At 41.3% G+C, this 22037-nt stretch overlaps 1 protein-coding gene across 3 annotated transcripts in view; it reads left to right on the forward strand.

Moving 5' to 3' along the window:
- The window catches only part of Prdm2 (PR/SET domain 2), a 105728-nt gene that overhangs the window by 30294 nt on the left and 53397 nt on the right, over nucleotides 1–22037 (forward strand). For 2 of the 3 annotated variants that reach the window (XM_041651272.1, XM_041651275.1), the window contains 3 exons: nucleotides 4715–4829; nucleotides 6330–6433; nucleotides 18767–18919. In XM_041651272.1, the coding sequence (XP_041507206.1) occupies nucleotides 4715–4829; nucleotides 6330–6433; nucleotides 18767–18919 (372 nt within the window). The remainder of the gene's footprint in view (nucleotides 1–4714; nucleotides 4830–6329; nucleotides 6434–18766; nucleotides 18920–22037) is intronic. The other variant, XM_041651274.1, reaches the window with a different exon arrangement.

The following is a 22037-nucleotide window of genomic DNA, read 5'->3' on the forward strand; positions in this document are numbered from 1 at the left end:
AGCTAGACCTTTGCTTATTTGTTCATGACCCTCACTTCTTTGTGTTTCCTCTCCTGGGCCAGACACCAGGAACCTGCTCTTGATTAATACACCAGCCAGTAAGGACTTGCTAAATGCCAGCCGTGGGAAGTCCTGCAGGGGAGGGAGTGGAGCAAGGCTCGAAGAAGCCTGGCTGAAGTGCACAGGTCAGCAGTACAAATGCAAATTGGGACCTTTAGGTACTAGTTCTACTGTTGTGTGTGGGTCCCCCCCTGGGCTTGACAGTGAAGGGGGAGACTGTTCTGTTGCTTTCTGGTCCCTCCTGGGTCTGACTGCAACACTGACGGCAGATCACTGTGCTTAGGACTGTGAAGCACTGCACCACATCCCAGAGTGTTCTGGTTTGGTCTCTCAGAGGTTAGCAACAGCACGTTGGAATGCTGCATCATCCCTTGTCTTCTTCCTCAGCTTCTCCAGGGGTAGCATGCACACAGCTCTAGTAGAATATCAAAACTTTGATTGGTTTGGTATAATTTTAGAATACAGGGTCTAGTCACAGATCAGAAAAGCTTGAGGGATTAAGAATTCCCACATTTGTTAGAATGATGATTTCATCACAGTCACAGCCTACAGAATATTTCACTCTCCACACCTTAGGGTAAAAATGACAGATGATTTTTTTGGTGTCATTATAACAGTAGATCTGACTTTGTGAACCCCAGAAAGGTTGGAGCAATAGGGACCATCTGGGTTTTATCTGATTGCAATATCATACTGTGTAGTGTGGAAGTGATTCTTTATGACTGCCCTGTGGCCCACCCTAGTCTGACTGTGTCTGGCTTGGATCACTTAGTTCTGCCACACACTGTCTGTGACTATGGGCAATTTTCACTTTCTTCTGTAAAATATGGGTCATAAAAGTTTCTTTCTTTCTTTCTTTTTCTTTTTTCAGGTTGTAGCACAGTGAGTGAGTGAGACATTTTGTGCTTGAACTGTCCTGGAGTAGTGTTTGTTGAGTTCACTTTGACTGTGGTTGTTACAGTGACGAAATGAAGGGACCTTCATATAACACCGAGCACATATTTGCTCAGAGGGAACAGTGTATCTTATCCTCTCTCAGGTTCCCATCCATCTAGCATGAGAAAGACATCTAGGGTCAAGGGACAGATGGCAGGAGAAAGCATGTGGTTCTTCACAGTTCCCAGTAAGGTCAGATATGGACCATCACATCTTTAAGGTTTCTTGGTTAGGCAGTGGGAACAGAGGTTCCCCGATGGGTGAACTTCATGAGATGGAGGTCTTGATTGGTGCTATTAGTCATTGTTTCCTTGCCAACCAGCACAGTGCCAGCATGAAATTGGCCCTCTTTGATTTGAGGTAGTAGAAAGTTGAGGGCATTAGACAACAGAAATCAATGAAATAGTTAAGACTCGGTAACTTACTAACTTACTTTACAAAGTTCAGGTTGAAAATATGTGAAAGGCAAACTTGCCTCTGAATTTAACAAGTATAGACTTTTCTTTCCTGTGTTCTCTAAATAATAAGGTTTAACATCTATTTACGTAGTGCTTGACTTATACTGGGTGCGTTTCAAGTATATGAGAGGCTGTGTGGAGGTCATACACACAAAGTTTGTGCTGTTTATATAAGGAACTCGAGCATTTTGGGATTTTGTTACGAGAGGGGTGTGGGTTGAGTATCTATCACAAATTGAAGACATTCCCACATACATGGAGAAATGTATCCTGAGAGATGACTCTGCTGGTTTAGTTCTGTCCCTCCGAAGAGAGGTGGGGTGGTGCTGGTGGAGAAGTGGCTCAGGAGTTCACAGCTGCTCTTGGGGAGGGTCTGGGTTTGGGTTCCAGCACCCACATGGCAACTCACAACTTTTTGTAACTCTAGTTCTAAAGGATCTGGCATCTTCTTTTGGCCTCTGGGCACAAAGCACCCATGAGGTACATGTGCATACATGCAGGCAAACATACACATAAATATTTTTTAAAGATGTTACATTAGTTATCTTACAAAGAATCAGATACTTTCTTAACAGACACAAACAAGCATTTCGCGTCTCCCATTGGAAACGAGAGAGACACCCCCTGTATCTACAGTCAACACAAAGCCAGTGTTGGGATGCACAGTAACACGATAGACAAGTAGGAAAAATTGCCTGAGGACTTTAAAGGAAAAAAGGCAAGTGGAGGTGGTGGAGCTTGCCTTCTACGTCTTAAGCCATTTCTTGAGAATCTAAGAATGTGCTGAGCAATTTGCAGCCATGAAGATGTTCCAGCAGTTAGGCAGATGGAAAGGGGAAGCCATGATTGACAGGCTCTGGAGTGTTTTGCTGTGAATTTAGTTGAATCTTATTTTCATTGAAGAAAACTACAGTGGACAGCAGAGAGAGCTTCTTGAAAATGAGCCCACATTAAGAACGTAGGTCCTCTGGTTGTGGCAGCTCATCCTTGTAATCCCAGTACTTCCAGGGCTGAGGCAGAAAGATCTTGAGTTTGAGTCCAGCCAGTTTGAGTTTTGCTGTTTAGCAAAACCAAAACCAAACCAAAACATTTGACACACTCCAGGTAATGGGTTGACCCGGAACAGGCTTAACCTCTGGCAGCTCTGCTGAGACCCTTTATATTCACAAGTAGTTCAGGAGTTTTAGTACACATCTCCATTGAACTGACACATTTCCTATGGGAGACCATCCCTGCCTTAGGCAATACTCCTGTGGCTGTTCCCATGAGTCTGGAAATTGTGGGGCAGAGGATCGTAGATGGTTCCCATAAGTATTGATGGAAACCCACAGTGACTATGAATTTGGGTTTCAAAGTTAGACCAGGGTTCAGAGTCAACTGTGAGCAACTTAGGCCACTTTCCTAAGCCTTAGTTTCCTCGGTGTGTGTGTGTGTGAGTGTACATATATATGTGTGTGTGTGTGTGTGTGCTGTGTGTGTGTGAATGGGTTACCTCTTGGGGAGGATAGGTGGACCACAGCTAGAGAGGGAAGAAGGGCTCTCATTGGTTATTCTAAGTGGCCAGCTGCACCCACTGATTCTGGCTGGTATTTATTGGTATTATTTAGTTTATTGGAGCCTTAGAAAAAAATCACACTATAGGATACTGTCAGGTCAGTATTTTTCTCCCTTCGGCAAAAAGCTTATTAATTTTTCCAAATGCCCAGCTTATAGATTAAAACATTTTTTAAATGGAAATACCATATGTAGAAGTGAAAAATGTCTGCTAAGTTTATTCGTATTTTTAGCTCATTAGAGGTACAGGAGTCTGTTTTCTGGGGCAGTTTGAAACTTCCAGTTTTAGAAAGTGTGTTGGGTGATTTGTTGAAGAGGATCTAAGTCAGAGCAGAGCAAAGTATCTGTGCTTCTGAAGCAAGCACACTGGTAGCTTGGCCTTGCCCTGCAGGTGACCCATCTGTGGGTACCCTCTTGGGCTTTCTGGCTCCAAGCAGGCCAGAGAGAGTAGTCCATGAACACTGAAATAGATTTTTGTTAAAACAGCCCATTCTTTTTAAATTGAAACTCCAGGAGTTTTGAGTTTGGATGACTTTTTTTTTTTTTTGGATAGGGGAGCTTGGTACCTAACATTTTGTTGTTTTTGAGAAAGGGTGTCTCTGTTACATTATTATGTAGTTCTGGCTATTCTGGAACTCGGTATGTAGACCAGACTGGCTTTGAACTCACAGAGACACTCTTGTTTCTGCTTTCCAGTGCTGGGATTAAAGGCATGCAATACCATGCTTCAGGTCTTGTGGTGGTGGCCCTAACCCCAGCACTTGGAAATGAGAGACGGTGGATCTCTTGAGTTTAGAGCCAGCTTGGTCAACATACTGAATTCTGGGACAGCCTAGGCTACACTGAGAGACCCTGTCTCAAAAAACAAGCAAACAAACAAGCAAACAAAGAAGAATTACAAATGCTGCTTTGTTGTGGGAAATTAATCTTTTTAGTTTTCTATGATTTGATTAAATTGCAAGTTATTCTAAAAGATATATCCTTGTTCTTCTCATTGACATCAGTCCCTTATTCTTTACATAAATATCTAATACTAATCTTATTTCTTATGATTCTCATGAATTCCAGTCTAAAATTTGAGAGGTAATTGTATAACATTCTTCATTTCCTGTCAACTCTGAGATGTTATGCCTTTGGTGTCTAGTGACTTCTAATATCAGCCATTGCTTCTTCTTGGAAAGCCCCAGCCCCACTTGAAGTGAGTGTTAACAGTAAACCGTCACTCTCTGTGGAATGTCCAAGCTGTTCAAGTTGCTGGAGGGATTCAGGAGGGGGCAGCATCTAATTGGTTAAGTGGTCTTCATGGAGTGTGCCAAAATTATTCTTTTAGGGTTGTGGTATACTGTAGGTAGCCTTTGATTTAGAAACAGGGGTAAGCTGTACTTTGCTGCCTGATTCTGTTCGAGGTTAAAGAGCAGTGCATTGCTAAGGATTTACATATTTTGAAACTGGATATAGGTGGCTGGAGCAAGATAGATTCCGGTTTACAGGTTGCTGGGGTTTCATTATGAGACTCAGTGAGTGGCAGAGTAGCTCCAGAGCTGCTGAACGGCCTGTCCCAGTCTGCTTTGTACACACAGTTCTAGTTAGTTTTCATCATTTGCTTGTTGGATGAGAAACTAAAAAGCAATGCAGAACAAAACAAAAAGCACTACTGTTTTTTTTTTTTTCCTTTTCCTATGATCCTTCTTCCGTTTGACTTACAGAATACGGAGTCTGTGGCCGCCACTGAGACTCTGGCTGAGGTACCTGAACACGTGCTGCGAGGACTTCCCGAGGAAGTGAGGCTTTTACCGTCTGCTGTTGACAAGACCCGAATCGGTGAGTATGCTCATCAGAGGAGTCAGGCAGCAAAGAGTAGGCTGCTTCCTTTGGGAGCAGGGATCGTGTTAGATAAATGTTACTCCAATAAAGGAAAGGTTGACCCTTAAATTCTGTGATGTATATGACTTTCCACATCAGATTCCAGGATGGACTTGGGTTAGAAAAGGAAACCATCAGGGTTGTGGTGCTGCACACCTTTAGTCCCAGCACTCGGGGGGCAGAGGCTGGTGGATCTCTGTGAGTTCCAGGCTGGCCTGGTCTACAGAGTGAGTTTCTGGACATCCAGGGCTATGCAGAGGAGCCTTGTTTCAAAAAACCAGAAAAATATATATATATATCCCTGTTGCTTTACCCACATTTTTATACTTAGGAACCCTCTAGAGATATCTGAATAAACAACATAAACTGGCTAGAGTTTCTTGTTGAATACACAAGCTTGTATGTATTTGATTTTTGTTTTGTGATTTACATAGATAGTTTTAGAGAGAAGGCTGAGAGTAGGTTGTTAAAATCTTGTAAGAATGTACTCTTGAGTAGATCACGCTTCCACCCTCCTGTTTGTCTTTTAGATGCTCTTCTGATGCTCAGTCAGTGTGTGTGACCTGGCAAGCACTTTCTCTAATTCTCATTGGAAATTTGCTTAGTGAGCATTGGGGATTTTATTTTATTTTGTTTGAGCAAAAGTGGTTATCTCACAGCTCAGCCAACGGGTTGTTAGTGTTCACAGGTGCAGTTCCAAGCTGACTTAGTGGGAGTGGAGAGTATACGTCCTAGTCACACACCACAGGACTAGCCTCCACCTCTCCTTCTAGAAATGAAGGACCCTGTCCAGAATGTGTGCTTCTCTTGACTCCTGGGCTCCAGTCATTCCATTGACTGTGTCTTTATCCTATCTGTGTGTTTATGATAGGTGACTAAGTGATGGAAATAATCCCAAGGGACGCCACGGGTGAGCATGTGTGTGGACTGAAACTCTGAAAGCAAGTTATCCCATGAGCTATGTTTCATGAAACTAGTGAGAGGGAAGGATTTTCCAATCTAACTAGGCAGATCAGCCTTGAAAGTGTTTATTAATAAAAACCAAGTCCTAACCACTATAAGAAGAGCTTGTCTTTAGTAGGGTCAGTTTGAAACCTATAGGCAGACTATGAAGAATTTAAGTTTTTGTAGTTTTATTCCATTTCTTTTTCCTTATGTTAGTTTTCAAGTTTTGTAATTATACTATATATGGTCTATTTTACATATAAAAGTTAATATGAACTTTTAAAAATGATAAAACAATGCAGATTTTTTACAGACTAGTTAGAGAAAACCGAGGAGCTACAGAAGGAAACCCAGAATCCCCTGGAGGACTCTATTCGGTTTGACTGAACTTACTCATAGTTATCTTGCTCTTAGGCATCCTTGCTTTAATTGTTTTGTAAAGTTGAATGACATTAATGCTTCCAATATTTAAAATAACTACTATTATAAAAAATACTGGTTTTGTTTTTCTAGGTGTCTGGGCCACTAAACCAATTTTAAAAGGGAAAAAGTTTGGGCCATTTGTTGGTGATAAGAAGAAACGATCTCAGGTTAGGAATAATGTGTACATGTGGGAGGTAAGAGACTTTCAAACATTTTAAAGAGGCTGCTACCTGTTCTCATATAATTTTACATCTTAAACTTAAAACATATGTTTTAGTATGTTCTTTAAAAATCTTTTTAAATGACAATATTAATTTTTTGGTGACTTATTTGCATATGTGTGTGTAGTTTGAAGCTGCTTGGATGTTCTTGATTGTAAGTGTCACATTTACTTTTTGTATTCCTTATCCAGGGCATTTTACCTTGCACCCTAAGACCTTGACTTTCTGTGTGGTGGCCTGTCACTTTACAAATGACATGGATATAACCACAAAATACACTTCATAGGCTGCCAAGAACATATTAGATTCCTTTCTGTATATCAGAGAGTAGTTTCTATGTCCCTGAAATACTGTAAACATATAGCATGTGACACACTTACATTGAATTTAAAATTTTTTTTTTAGTTTTTTTTAATTTTAAATTTTTTTAATGATATATTTATTTTATGTGCATTGATGTTTTTGCTTGCAAGTTTAAGGGTGTTGGATACCGTGAAAATGGAGCTACAGATGGCTGTGAGTTCTATGTGAGTGCTGGGAATTGAACCCAGGTCCTCTGGAAGAGCAGCTGGTGCTCTTAACTACTGAATTGTCTTTATAGCCCTGAACTCTTAATTTTGTAAAAGGTTTTCATTCTACTTCATATTTTTTCAACAGCCCTGGAGGACAAAGCAGGGCAGTGGCTGCCTTTTAATAGAAGCTTCCAGAAAAAGAGGAGCTGCCCTTGCTCTGCAGCCCTAGGCCTGAATGGGGCAGATGTAGTCAGAGCCATGTCTCTGGGGAACAGTGGGACAGGGGAACAGTGGGACAATTACACATGTTCTTCCGGATTGCCTGGGCCAGGTCCTGCTTCTCCATCAGCTTCCTGACTTTCTTAACCTATGGGCTGTGAAGTTTTCTGTTGAAAAAATCAGTCACTAAAAACACTTCATTAAGGTGCTTGTGACTGCATGTGTTGATCGAGTTCTGGGGTTTGTATGGGATCTCAGGTCAGTGCCCTGGGGAAGCCCCTCAGGGCATGACTCCTTTACAAGCTTCATTTTGAAAGAGAAGGAATCCCATCTGTTTTATTCTTGTTGACAGTCAAATGTGTGGCCACATCCTCCCAGGAAGCTCAGTGCAAGGGGGCCTTTTAAGGCTGGAAAGGTTAGAGCTTGATCTGACAGTTTAATCATTTTGTGTTTGTGTCTTTGTGAGTCTGTTGTCTGTGATAGTGTCTGACAGTGAACCCTGGGGGCTTTAGGAAACAAGGATTTACCCAAAGAATCTGACTAGAGTTGAAAGAAATTTGTAATTGTAGAAAACTGTCTGGTCACAAAAAGTCTTCATTATTAAGGATAGTACTTGTGTCATTAACAATGTGTTGCCTGTATAAGATTGCTCTCAAATAAATCACAGTTTTAATTTTAAAAGGTTCCAAAGGAAGCTAACAGGAGTGCTTGACTTTGATAGCATTAATCATAGTGGGGAGTATCAGGGAGTCACATGCTTACTCGACGTCCTGTATATACAGAGCGAGTAGAATAAATGCCATTGCTGCTTAGTGAAGTCATGGCATCTTCTCTGCGCTGTAACAGTTGGACACGGCTGTATGAACCATCACCCATGTCTTATGGGAGTTACCATCTGCACTGAAATTCACACCTAGTGTGGCTTGAGAGTCACTTTCAACCATGAGATTCTAGGGTCTCCTTTTCCTCTAGACACACATCGTCTTCGTGCTAATAATGTAAGGTTCTCTACACGCACATGCTTTAGTGTTTAACCCATCATGGAAGTACCACTTCCTCTTAGTCAGCTTCAAGTTTACCATCTTGTTCTTGTGAAGATTGACTTTTCCTTGCAAGGAAGAAAAGTCAGGATCTTATTCACTTATTCTCACATCTGAAAGGTTTTTCATTAAAAAAAAAATGTTAGAATATAGTTGACAGGTGTATACCCTCACATATGGCAAGGTATCAGGAATATCACTTATAATGGGCATATTTCTCATAAATAAGTTGAAAATCAAGGTAAACTATTTACTATTAATTGATTCTAACCCTAGTCTTATCCTCAGATTTGCATCAGAAAATCTCCTAATGTCACAGAAAGAGTTTATCATCAGAGCTCCATCTTGGTGTTTTTCTTCCATCACAGCCCCTTAAGACCTTTTTAGAACATCGAAGCAGTAGAATTTTACACCAACTAGTTCACCATTGTGTGCTAACCTAAGACGAAGTGTTAATTGCCTTTCTTGAGCCCTTGACTGTCTGACTTCATAAATCCTCAAGCTTCACTGAAAGCATTCACATTCCTTTAAATGCAGAAGAGTGTGATGCTCAGGGTGAGTGCATGGAGCAGGTTCCTACAGAAAAGCCAGCATGCTTTGATCTGCCACTAGCAGGACCCTGGGGACCTGACATGCTGGACTGCCTGGGACACTTCTCTTGACCACCTGGTGTGTTGTGCAATATCAGAATTTTGAAACCATTCCTGATTTTAAAAAACTGTCCTTCCCTTTAAAGGCAGAACCTTGCTTTGTAGTCTAGGTTGACTTTGAACTAGGATCCTTTTACCTCTACCTCCCATGTGCTAGGTTTACAAGCATGGCCTACTATATGCCTAGCTGATAAAAAAATCTTTCAAGTTTAGGCTCATATTGCTGCTAATAAACAGTGTTTTTGCAATTATCTGAGTAAAAATTATTCTAATAATCCTTTAAAAATAGATTTTTTAAAATTTTACTTGTATTGTTTTGAAATAGAGCCTTGCTTGTAGATTAGTCAAAAACTCAAATTCCTCCTGCATTAACCTCCTAAGTGCTGGTAATACAGGCACGAGCTAACTATTAATTATATAACTTTAAGTTTTTAGAACAGTGTTAGATTCAGAGAAAATTGATTGGAAGGTGGAGATCATTTCTGCCTTGGTTTGTGCTGCTCTGATAAAATACCATAGCCAGGGTAGAGTCCCTAAGCTTATTGTGAAAGCCAAGAAGTCTAAGATCAAAGAGCTGTACATACGTGGTGAGGGACTTATTAATCTATTATAGCATTGCTGGAAAGCATTACAGATCAAGACAGAGCCAGAGATGGAAGTTGTGGCCTCAAACTCTTTTAGAACTTGTGTTTCTCCATTCAGAGAGCCAGAGCTGCCAGAATCTGGACATCCCATTAAGTCTGTGTCTGTACACAGTATGTGCATTTGGGGGCCATTCCTACTCTGTCTGTAGAACCCTACCTCTGCGTAACTGCAGATTTTCCAACCATCAGCCTTTCCCCTAGAGTGAGACACTGGTTATTTTTACTAAACCTGCATCCTAGGGCTGTTATCATATAATGTTCATAGTTTGTGTTAACTTTTTCTTGGTATATATTTTCTAATGAGTATTTAAAAAATGTTTTCTTCTGAAATGATCTATATAGCCTGGCTGTCCTGAAACTTGCTAGGTAGACCAGGTTGGATTTGAACGTATAGAGATCTTCCTGCCACTGCTCCTTCAGTACAGGGATTAAAGATATGTGCCACCCAACCCAGCATATAAGTCTTAAAATTTTAAACAAGGTCAACAAGATGTCTCATTATGTGAAGGTACTGCCACCAAACCTGATGACATGAGTTCCATCACTGAACCCACGTGGTGGAAGGAGAAAACTGACTTCCCCAGTTGATCTCTGCCTTTACATACATACACACACAAATAAATGTAATTAAAACAACACCAACACAAAACTATGTTTACCACAAACTATAATAGTATGGACAGTACAGAAAAAGCTCACCAAAAATTAAAATTCACTTAAACTCCCAGTACCCAGACATCTCTATGAGCATTCTTTTAATTCTACATTTAAAATTTACTAAATTAAAGAACTTATTTTGGTCACACCCTTGTGTGGTGCAGTCTCTTTTTTCTCTGCCTAAGGCCTCTGCCATCCTTGTTTTTCACACTAGTTCCTGTCCTTGCACCGTGTATTATAGGAATGCCATATGCTTGCTTCCTACCAACGTCCCAAGGATGTGTCTGTCAAGTACGCGGCCTAGGCCATTTCTTCTGTGGCTGCTCATAATTCTGTCTGTATACCATCCACAGTTTACCTTGTTTTGGATATTTAGATAGCTTTAATCTTTTGCTGAGTATGTACAGTCCTTCAAAGCGTAAACTCACTATGGATGCAATATGCTGACTTGTCTGATATTTTTCTGAAGATATATTCCTAGAAGTGTAAATATGAAGTCAAATGTTATGTAAATTTCTATACATTTTTGGTCAGTTTTGCCCTGAAGCCCTTAGAAAGATTGTAGTGATTTGTATAATCAGCAAGAGTTTTTTTTTTTTCTAGGGCTTTGAAACCCAGTATTTTTTTTTTAATCGCTTTAAGAATATCTATTCTTGCTGGGTGGAGGTGGCGCATGTCTTTAATCCCAGCACTGGGGAGGCAGAGTCAGGCAGATCTCTGTGAATTCAAGGCCAGCCTGGGTTATAAGAGCTATTTCCAGGACAGGCTCCAAAGCTACAGAGAAACCCTCCAAAAAACCAAAAATAACAACAACAAAAGCCAAAACAAAACAATAGCCAAAACCTCAAACTATTCTTTTAAGTGAACAATCACTACTTCTATTTGTGTTTTGATCTTCTTGAGTCTAGGGCTGGAGGGATGGCTCAGAGGTTAAGAGCACTGTTATTCCAGAGGTCCTGAGTTCAATTCCCAGCAACCACATGATGGCTCACCATCATCTGTAATAAGACCTGGTGCCTTCTTCTGGCATGCAGGCAGAATATAGGCAGCAGAACACTACATACATAATAAATCTTAAAAAAAAGTTTTAAAAAATTAATACAAAAAATTTTGAGTCTAGAGGACAGAGGGAAGAAGTAGAAGAGCTTATCAATTGTAATAGATACATAAATGCTCTCTGCATAGCTCCAAGATTTTACTATAGTTTTTTTTAAAAGAAGCAAGCCCTCTTTTTATGAGTTCCCAGCATTGCGAATAAAATTCATGTTGGTGTGTGAGTGGGGACAGTGCTTGTTGTGTCCTTGTAATTGGATGTCACTTGAAGTGATGGCTGCCGATTCCGGTGTCCTTTCTTGTACTTGGCTGTCACTTGGAAGCTGCCAGCAGATTCTGCAGAGTCTGTTTTCAGCAAGTCCTAGTCATGTTCATTGCTGTTGTCTAGCTAGAGAATTCTGTCAGGGCAACTGTAGGAAAGGTTGTCTTTAGATCCCAGCCTATAGTCTGTGTTTTAAAGCTCCAAGACTAAGAAGCACCTTTACGGATTCAAACTTTGTGGCACATGAAGATATTATGAATTTGAAGTTTCAATTCATGAGGAAAGTTTTATTTATGCACAGCCACATTCATTTGGTGAGTCGAACAGTGGCAACAGGCTGTATGACCTGTAAGGTCAAAAATACTTAAAAAATGTATGGGTGTTTTGCTTCCATATGTGTCTCGGCACCACATTTGTACAGTGTCTGCGGAGGCCAGAGGAGGCTGTCGGATCTTCTGGAACAGGAGTTACAGACAGTTGTGAGCCACTATGTGGTTGCTAGGAATTGAACGTGGGTCTTCTGGAAGAGCAGTTGGTGCTCTTTAACTACGGAGCCATCTTTCCTGCTCTCCCAAATACTTTCTTCACGTTACTCTTTATAGAGAGTTTGCTGTTTCTTGGCTGTGTGGAGAAGAAGCCAGAGGGGTGAGTGTGGAGCTGTGTAATGTTTCAGGTTTACTGAGACTGGGTTATAGCCGTGTGCAGAACTTGCTACTCCAACTATAGAGATGGCTTTTGTAGTAACAGCAGAGCCAGTCATGAATCGTGCTGTTTCAGGAGTTTCAAGATAAATGAGGGTGTTGAAGTACAGAGGATTAAGTAATCTTTTCAAACAGGTTAACTATTACTTAGATTAGCAGCTTGGTGTGGTGTAGCCCCACCCCCGGTGGAAGTTCATTTAATGTCTCTCTGTCAAGCCTTTCCTGTGTGTTGATCTTGGCTTATACACACGCTTTATAAACTCTTGGCTTTGTCTCAGAGGTTGTTGGTCAGGAGTACAAGTAAGTAGATGATAGGTCTGGATACCAAGGGGCTTGCTTGAGGCCCTCAAACTGTTTAACCTGGAGTCAAAACCAAACTAAGCACTTGGATTGTTGTCAGTATTCTTCCTATAGCAAAGGCCGCAGACAAGAGTATTTTGTGGTATGGAACCTTGTGTGTCATCACTATGACAGGATGATAGAGGCAGGTTATCTGAAGTATAGAAAGGTTTGGTTTTGGCTCACAGTTCTTTGTGTAACCATCCAAAATTAAGTGGTCATGTAGCTTGGGCCATTGGTGACAGTGGCATATCCTGACAGGAGTACACGTAGGAGCCCAAGTTTTCTTTCTCAGACTGAAGCAGAAACAGAAGGCTAGGCACGGCCCCACATAGTCCCTTCTGAGGTTATGGTTCCTGTGGCCTAAGGACCTTCCACCAGACCCCACATTTCAAAGGTCCATTATTTCTCAGTAGCACCCCATAGAGGAGGTACAGCCAGACCACCCACCCTCTTGCAAGCCTCCCCAGAAAGTGTGGAACTGCATACTGGGAAAGATTGCTGCCACTTCTAGTGGTTTATGGAATTCTTACACATCCATGGTCATGGGTAGAAATTCTGATTTAAGAACAAGAATAAACTATTTTGCCTACCCACTAGAATTTGATTAGGGACTTGCTGGGAAGCAGTTTATATTTTGTAGAGCATCTGTTATTGGAGGATTTCCCACAAACATTTATGCAGTTGTATAACTGAGACCTATTCCCAGTAATTTCAAAAGAGGGTCAGTCACGTAAGCATGCTCAGACGGGATGGACAGCGGCTGGGCTTTGAGGACCTGAGAAGCCAACTGTTGTTACATTTCTGTTTTAGACTTGCCAGTACAGATAGCCTGTATGCTTGGAATTGTCCTCTGACGAGTGGGCCTTTTCTGTTAAGATGTGCCACCACCTGTTAGACTTGCTCTCTATTGTCAAATGTTTAGAACATTTTAGAAGCCCTTGAGCTTCTAAAGTAATATGAGGCATGGAGCAGATGATAGCAATGATCCATTTAGTCTGTAGCTCCCAGAAAGTTTCTTCTACAGGGTAGCAGTCTGCTTATCCTTAATGAAACCTGCAGGCAGCCAGCTCTGTCACTGAAGTGCCACTGGGGGCTGAAGATGTCACAAAGATATGGTATTTTTGTGGGTAGTATTAGTAAAATCCTTTAAGACTTGCAAAGATACATTTATTATTACCTTTTCATACAAACTGAGGTTACCTTTCTCTTTTTTGTCTTCATAGCTTTATTTGCAGGTTCAATGATATTTATAAATGAGTTGCTGAGATTATTCTCAGTAAGACGGTTTGAACCTAAGCAGTGAAGAAAAACATTTGATCTTGTAAAGGATAAAATCATTTCTAAAAATTGTAGCTTGTTTAGAGCAGTGTTTCTCTACCTTCCTAATACTGCCTCCCTTTAATACAGTTCCTCGTGTGTGGTGTATGAATGTCCCAACCATAAAATTATTTCATTGCTACTTCATAACTGTAAGTTTGCTATTATGATGAATCATAATGTAAATATCTGTGTTTTCTGATGGTATTAGGCGATCCCTGTGAAAAGGTCATTTGACCCCCAAAGGGGTCTTGACCCACAGGTTGAGAATCGCTGGTGTAGATCTTCCTACTGATGTTCAGCAATGAATCCTCAGGGAAGATACAGAGGCATGGAAAGGAGCCTCTGACAGTATAGGCAGACTGGGGCTCCTGATGTGAGTACCTGGCCTCCTAGAGAGGGTCTGTCTTGGTTGTGAAGTGTTAGCAATGCTTGGTACCTACACTGTAGGGAAGTCCAAACAATAGCCCAGGGACATGGTTTTGTCATTGTAGGCTGTAATGTTAGAGAGCTGGTTTAATCAAGTGTAATACTCAACTTGATATTAGAGTTGACCCAGCATGAGAGTTTGTCATTGCCTTGTCTCAGTTTTAGCCTGTGATGTCTGTGGCAATTTGCTATTGTTATTATTATTATTGTTATTATTATGAGTTAGGATGTTGTAGGTGAACAATTGAGAGTTTAAGTGATGTTATGTTTCATAAAGTGAATCAAAGTTTTGTCCTATACTTCCAACATTAACCAGTATGCTTACCGAGTAATGAATAATTAAGGAAGATACAATGTGGTTTGTTCTTTGCAAATTCTTTTTCCTAAATGGCATAGAGATGCAACTTTGAGTGTGTCATATTCAAAGGGGCATGTGTACTGCATTTGAATTTTGATTATTTTAAAACTATTTTTTAAATGACTGAATTAAATAGAACTTAATTAAGTTACAGGACATTTATGCTGTCCTTGAAGAAGAGTTAGCACCCTGTCTGCTCAATGAGAAACAGGAATGGCTTTCACAACCCTGACCTAGAGGAGTCAGGAGTAGGAAGAAAGCTGTGTGCTTTTGTGTAGTGCTGCTGGAGGTGACAGCAGGGGCAGCCTCCTGGATAAGCACTTTACCATGAGTTACACCCTAGCCATCAGAAGAAGGATTATAAAGAGGGGTTTGAGGTAAAACTCCTTCCCTGCTCCCTGTCTTCTTATCGGTTTCATTTGGATGTAAGGAAGAAATGAGATGATCAAGTTTGAGTCCTGGCAGTATTTTTAGTGGTTTGGCTATTCTACTAAAATTGCCCATCTACTACTTCTTCATATATATATAAAAAAGGGACTTAATAACATTTCATAGGGTCTGGAGAGATGGTTCAGTGGTTGAGAATACATATTGCTGTTGCAGAGGACTTAGATTCTGTTCCATTAACTCCAGCTCCAGGGGACCTGACACTTTCTAGCTTCCTTGGGCACAAGCACTCGTGCACAGCCTACACCTTCCCTATAAATACAAACACATACACACATATAAAAACTTAAATGTCAAAGGCATAATATCTATAGATTATTCTGTAGACCCTTACAAAGATGGAACAAAAATAATTTGTAAAACAGCCAGCTTACCCAGAGTTGGCACACGATGCTTTCTGCAGTCCTCTTCTCGAGTCGAGGGATGGGGTGTGGGATGGAAGTCAGTTTGTTCAAGCTGTTCTTATGAGGGTGTATGTAGCGAGCAGCATAGAGCCACACCTGATGGAGATGATAATCAACTCCTATGGCTAAAGTCTGACTTATGCCTGATCACGCAATGATCATCAGCTGCTTGCATATGCGTGGGCCTATGGGCAGTGCCCACCTGGCAATCCGGGATTGGCAGCCCATGCCTACTTAAGGGCTGGGAGAGGTTTGCCCAGAGAGAGAGGAAAAAAGGAGAGAGGAAGGAAAGAGAGAGGAAGGAAAAGAGAGAGAAGTGTAAAAAGTCCTGGAATAAAACTGCAGTGAGAAGAGCTCCGGTGGTCGTGTCATCCTTGCGGGATGAGGGCTGAACGTGACAGGTGTACTCCAGTACCCTTGCGTGGTAGAGGAGGCTGCTTTATGGATTGCATCAGGATAAAGCTTTTAATTCTGTGTGCTATTCCTCTTTGGAATCAGGTGAGCCTATTTTGTAGTCGTTATGGAGATGTGGAAATAGACTTCTTCAGTGTCTCTTGTTGGGTTTGAACTAGGGAAGGAGGGTTGCCTGCCTTGTGATTGATGGAGGAAGTGATCATAATCGGTTGTCCCTGCCCTTCCACTACCATTGTCTGAGGATAAGTTGCACTTCTTTAGCTTAGCAATTAGTAGTTAAGCAAAATTTAGAGATATTTCTGTCAATCGCTGAATTTAATGTGATTAGAAATGGATGTTTGATGAGCAAACATGGGAATTATATCAAACCATATTCTCATCTTAGTTCCCCACTAACAAACTAAAGCTCAGTGATAAGAACATTGCACACCTTTTCAATGTTATTTAAGACAGGGTCTATGTAGCCTGTCTTATAAAGCCCTGGAACTTATCATGTAGACCAGGCTGGCAGCCAATTCACAGACATCTGCCTGCTTCTGTATCCCAAACGATGAGTGCTGGGATTAAAGGTTTGTGCCACCATTTCCTTTGGCATCCAGCAGACCTTGGGCACTTCATGCAGATGCAGATGTAGATCTTCAGGACAGTTAGTATTTTGCCCATTTCCTCTATCCCCACCCCAGTGTAAATGCTATTCCAGTAGAGGAGAGGCAGAAAGTTCAGACAAACGAAAGAAGAGAATACTGAATTAGCCCATTTTCTCAAAGAAAAGCATTAATGACATTTTCTTACCTTTAGTTTTAGATTATCTTCTCTTCATATATTTTTATGTTTAGGCTAAAAATAAATAGTTCATTCTTTCAATGTGACTTGTTCAGTCAGCAATGTATTTGTATATGTCTGACACTATAGAGTGAGACCTTCTCTCAGAAAACAAAGAAAAAAAACTAAACAAAGCCCCCCCCCCCCCCCCCCATATACCCTTCCCCAATCCCCTCTGTTATATTCATCTATCTCTATGGAACTCTTTTCTTTATGAATATCATTGCACTTAGAACAGTCCCTATTTCCATTGAGATACAATGAGGAATATATAAATAAAGAATTCACTCACCTGGAACACTTTATTTTTACAGAGGTTTACATTGACTGAAGATTCAGGAAGTTTCAGCAGTGCCTGAGTTGTTATAAAAGCAGATGGATAGTCAAGCTGCCACCTTTACTTTCCATTTGGTGTGTTTCCCTGGCAGCTGCTGCTGTCTCTGTCGTCACATTGATACCTGGTGATACTGCCAATGTATTGGTGGTGACCCAGTAGGATCCTGATGTTTACCGATATACATCCAAAATAAGAGAGAGAAAAAGACTATCTCTGAGCCTGGGGGCAAAGGGAATAATAATCCCCGTGCAAGTCAGCGGCCTGACCAGAGGATTGGTGGTGTTCATTGATCATTCACTTCACTTATCTCTTTGATTGTGCCGGCAGGTGGGACGATCATCACTCTCAAACATTGGAAAGCAGCTTTTGTTGTTTTATGTATTGTGTTTAACAATTTTTTGACTGTCTCTTCATAACATACCATTTGAGGAGTGTTCTGTTTTGAAAAGCAAAGAGTGTATGTATGTATATCTGTCCACCTTTAGAAGAACTGAAGGAGGCTGGGGTGCTGGTGGGAAGAGAAGAGCCTGTAGTCTAACCTAGGGTGGTCAGGTAGTCAGGGAAACAGCCACAAATGGAGGTCAAACAAGCCTGGGCCTAAGACTGTCTTTCCTCCAGTCAAGTGATTTAGAAAGGAAGGCTGTTTTACCTTCAAGCCCTGATTTCCACATGTGGAAGGGGAAAATTAGTAAGGGAGATCTGACACAGAGAGTGTAGCTTAGTAGTGTCAGTGTCTTGGAAGGCGAGAAACAGACTTAGAGCCTCAGTCTCAAGGGCCCAGGCTTGATCAGGAAGTCAGCCTCCCAGCCATCAGTGGAGAGCAGGAGCGTTGACCTAACTAAAAGGGATTAATGTGATGGGAGAGGAAGAAAGGAATGAATGGAATGAGTCAGGTGTGTGGGGAAAAGAGAGACACCCAGAATCCTTCTTTTCTTCCTAAAAAGAACTCCTATTTGTAGTTCTGGTTCAGTGTCTACTCAGGCACTTGGAAGAATAAATGCACATATGTGCACATATGAATGTCAAACTCCTTGCAGAGTTGATGTTCTTTAAAATGAAGGCATGACCGGCTAAGTGTTTATTGGCAGCATCACAGGGGAGGAGCAAGCATGGATGGAAGTTCAGGGAAGCTTCCTAAGAAAGTAGATCCGGTGTCCTGGGTTTTCTGGTACTTGTCTGCAGCATCCCAGAACCTTACAAACATGTTCGCTGGACCTTAGTTCTGATACATGTGCTGGATGGTGTAGGTGTTGAAGGACAGTGAGGTTGATAAAACCATCATAGCTTGTCACTTCCAAGCTGATTCACTACGTGTGCTCGTTTGCGAAGTCCCTGTAAATCATGACAGAAAGAAGACTTCGGAACTGTGTAGTCTAGCTGTACGGGCCTAGGTTGAACTGACAGAATATCTGAGAAGGCATTTTGCTAAGTCACATTTGAGAGCATGTAGTTGTAACCTGTTTTCATGTACAGGAAATATTTGTAGATCAATTATATTTGGGGGGGGGGGAACCTAAAGAATGAAAAGATTTCACAGCTCTGTTTCCTCCCTGTGTTTTTGAGGATTGGTTCTCTATCTTGTTTCTCTGAAATGCTGCAGAGTGCTTGCATACAGTAAAAACAGATGTCTGGAAAGTTGAAGATGAGACTTTTTAGGCACTCCTGTCCTAATACGAGCTCATTCTTGTCTGTCCATAGGTGTACTACCCAAACCTGGGGTGGATGTGCATTGACGCCACTGACCCGGAGAAGGGCAACTGGCTGCGCTATGTGAACTGGGCTTGCTCAGGTGAAGAGCAGAATTTATTTCCACTGGAAATCAACAGAGCCATTTACTATAAAACCTTAAAGGTAACGGTGTTGCTGTTAATCTACTCCTGGCTACTCTGTGTGCATTTCTCTCAGTGTGGTCTAGCTGTGACTGACAAGAACAGCTCTGCAGACCTGGAATGGATGGCGTTTGAAGTGGCTCGTCCACACACCCAAGGCTCTGTGTTAATCACATGGTTGCTGAGATCTAGCATATGTCAGGGAAGTAGGGCAGGAAGATTGTGTTGAGTAATTATAGACTGCATCTTTCTTTTTTTTTTTGGTTTTTTGAGACAAGGTTTCTCCGTAGCTTTTTGGTTCCTGTCCTGGAACTAGCTCTTGTAGACCAGGCTGGCCTCGAACTCCCAGAGATCCGCCTGCCTCTGCCTCCCGAATGCTGGGATTAAAAGCGTGCGCCACCACTGCCCAGCTTGCATCTTTTTTGATACGCTGATTATCTATGGCAGCTGCTCCCCTTTTCCTCCTCTGGCCCAGATGCATTGGAGACTGTCTGGCAGATGTCTCCTACTGTGTAGTATCAGTACCGTGGTGGTGTGTGTTAAGAGAAAGCACACTCATAGTGTTTAGTGCACGTGAAGCTTTGGGTTAGCTTCCCCTTTCCTTTGCTTGTATTTAGGATAGAATTTAGGATATATTTCTTCCTCCTGCCAAGTATTTCTTGGGGACATTAGTTATTGAGATTAAGAGGACAGTTGTGCTCAGAGCTGGTAACGAGGGCACCCAGCACATGTGGGTTCTTACTACTAGGGTGCTTTTTATCTTCGCACGTTTCTGCGGTGAGTAGGACTCTCTCTTCCTCTCTTGTTTTCACAGGTCATGTTTCTGTAGCAGACAAAGCTACATTCCATGCATGGAATGTTCTAGAATGGAATTTTGGGGTAGAAAGACAGATGATGGTTGTCTTTTGTAATAAATACCTCTGTCCAAATTGCTGTAATGAACAAATAGCTTTTCAGTCACTTGCGGCCTTTTGGGTCCCTCAGCAGTGATCACCAGTGTTTTCCAAGATTCACCGTTCTCTGAGGCAGGCCTTGTAAATGAATTGCGTGGGAATTTGTTGTATGAAATCTTGAAAATGCTAAGGAGTACAGAAAAATATTAAAAATATTGTTTTTCTCTTTTGTAAGAGAGTGTCTGTTAGCATGTAGCCCTATCTCAGTAACTGATGGTGTTGAAAGCTGTGTGTACTGAACAAACCAGGTTTCTCTTCAATACTTATTGTCTATCAATGTGTTTAAGTTGTTTTTTTTTAATTTTTTTAGTTTGATTTGCAGTACACGGATTCTAAGTTGTATTTTTAACTTGAGTGGACATGAGTGTCCTTCTATATAAGGAGTTGGTACTGATTCTCACCCTCTCCATCTGTTGGTGTTGGGTTCAAACCCAAGGCACTGAGCTTGACATCCACCCCTGTGCAGATGTTTAGCTCATCCATCGTGAAGTACAGGTAGCTCTGCTGACACCCACAAATCAATGAAAAGGGAGACAGGAGCTAGGGACAGGTGCTCTTGTCTTTGGAGGCCCGAGTGTTTCGTGGTGGCTGACTGAAGATCATGGTAAGTATACATTTGTCCTCACTCTTTCCCTTTTACTTTAAAGATTTGCTTTTATATTTTCTAGAATCCTAATTATTTCAAGTAGCATTTAATACCATTTCATAGATACATTGCATAAAAGAGAAACGAGCTAAAATTTATATGCTCTAAAAACAGTTTGAATTTTTTTTTTTTTGATTTTTCGAGACAGGGTTTCTCCGTAGCTTTTGGTTCCTGTCCTGGAACTAGCTCTTCTAGACCAGGCTGGCCTCGAACTCCCAGAGATCCGCCTGCCTCTGCCTCCCGAGTGCTGGGATTAAAGGCATGCGCCACCACCGCCTGGCTAACAGTTTGAATTTTGAAAAGCAAACAAAACAGATTAGCTTATCAAAGTGCCAAAAGGCATTTGTGATGGCTGTTTTAGCTCATTAATAGATTTTTTTAAATTAGGGTTTTTGGTTAAGTTTAGCTGATGCAAAAAAGGATATGAGATATTGGTTCAAAAACAGTAAAGTAGCAAATTTTAGCTATTTTTGGAGGAAAAAAGTAAACAGTGACTGGTTCTTTTATTTTAAACAACTTGAATATTTTGAAATAGTGGGAATTCTGTAGACAGTAACCAAAGCCATGCTTGCTATCTAAACTAGAACCTTGTGGAAGGAAGGGATCATTTTGTTTTTAAACTGACATCTCTGATGGAATTTCCTCTTTAAAACAAAAACAGGGGCTAAGTGACACACCTTTAATTTCAGTGCTTGGGAGGTAAAGGCAGGTGGATCTCTGAGTTCAAAGCCAACCTGGTCTACCTAGAGAGTTCAAGGTCAGCCTATTGTTTCAAAACAATCAAACAAACAACCCAACCAAACAAACGCGCAAAAACTTCAGGACCAAACTGAATCACGATTAATAAAAACTCAGAGAGAAAAATTGGGGTTCAATCTGAAGATTGGAAAAACAAAGCAGCCAGCCTAAATGGTGATCCTGCCGCCAGGAATCTCAGGATGAGACTGTGTCTGAGAACTTTTTTCTCCCATTTTATAATCCTCTCTAGTTCTGGAAATAAAGGTGTGCACCACTGGGATTAAAGGCACGCACTGCTCAGTTTCTATGGCAACTAGTGTTGCTACTGGGATTAAAGGTGTGTGTTACCACTGCCTGGCTGTAAGGCTGACCAGTGTGGCTGATTTTACTCTCCTGATTCCCAGGTAAACTTACTTATTAAAATACAATTGAAATGCCACTACATCAAACTCTTACATAGCCACTGTACACTGGCATATCAGGAAGCCAGCACCTAGGCAATATTGTATTAACTGATCTGTCCACTCAGCCAAGATTGTATCTGTTGTTGCAATCATGTCCTTGTAGGAAAAGAATTCTAGCTCTCATTTGACTCTAAGGCTTGGTGTATTAGTCAGGGTTGTCTAGAGCCATACAACGTATGGAATGAATCTCTCTCTCTCTCTCTCTCTCTCTCTCTCTCTCTCGTGTGTGTGTGTGTGTGTGTGTGTGTGAGAGAGAGAGAGAGAGAGAGAGAGAGAGAGAGAGAATATGAATTTATTGGACTGACTTACAGGCTCAGTCCAACAATGGCTAGCTGTGAA

Source organism: Microtus oregoni, unplaced genomic scaffold (assembly GCF_018167655.1).
Source record: "Microtus oregoni isolate MIOR12 unplaced genomic scaffold, Mior012 000005F_ref0000423, whole genome shotgun sequence".
In the NCBI taxonomy this organism is placed as follows: domain Eukaryota; kingdom Metazoa; phylum Chordata; class Mammalia; order Rodentia; family Cricetidae; genus Microtus; species Microtus oregoni.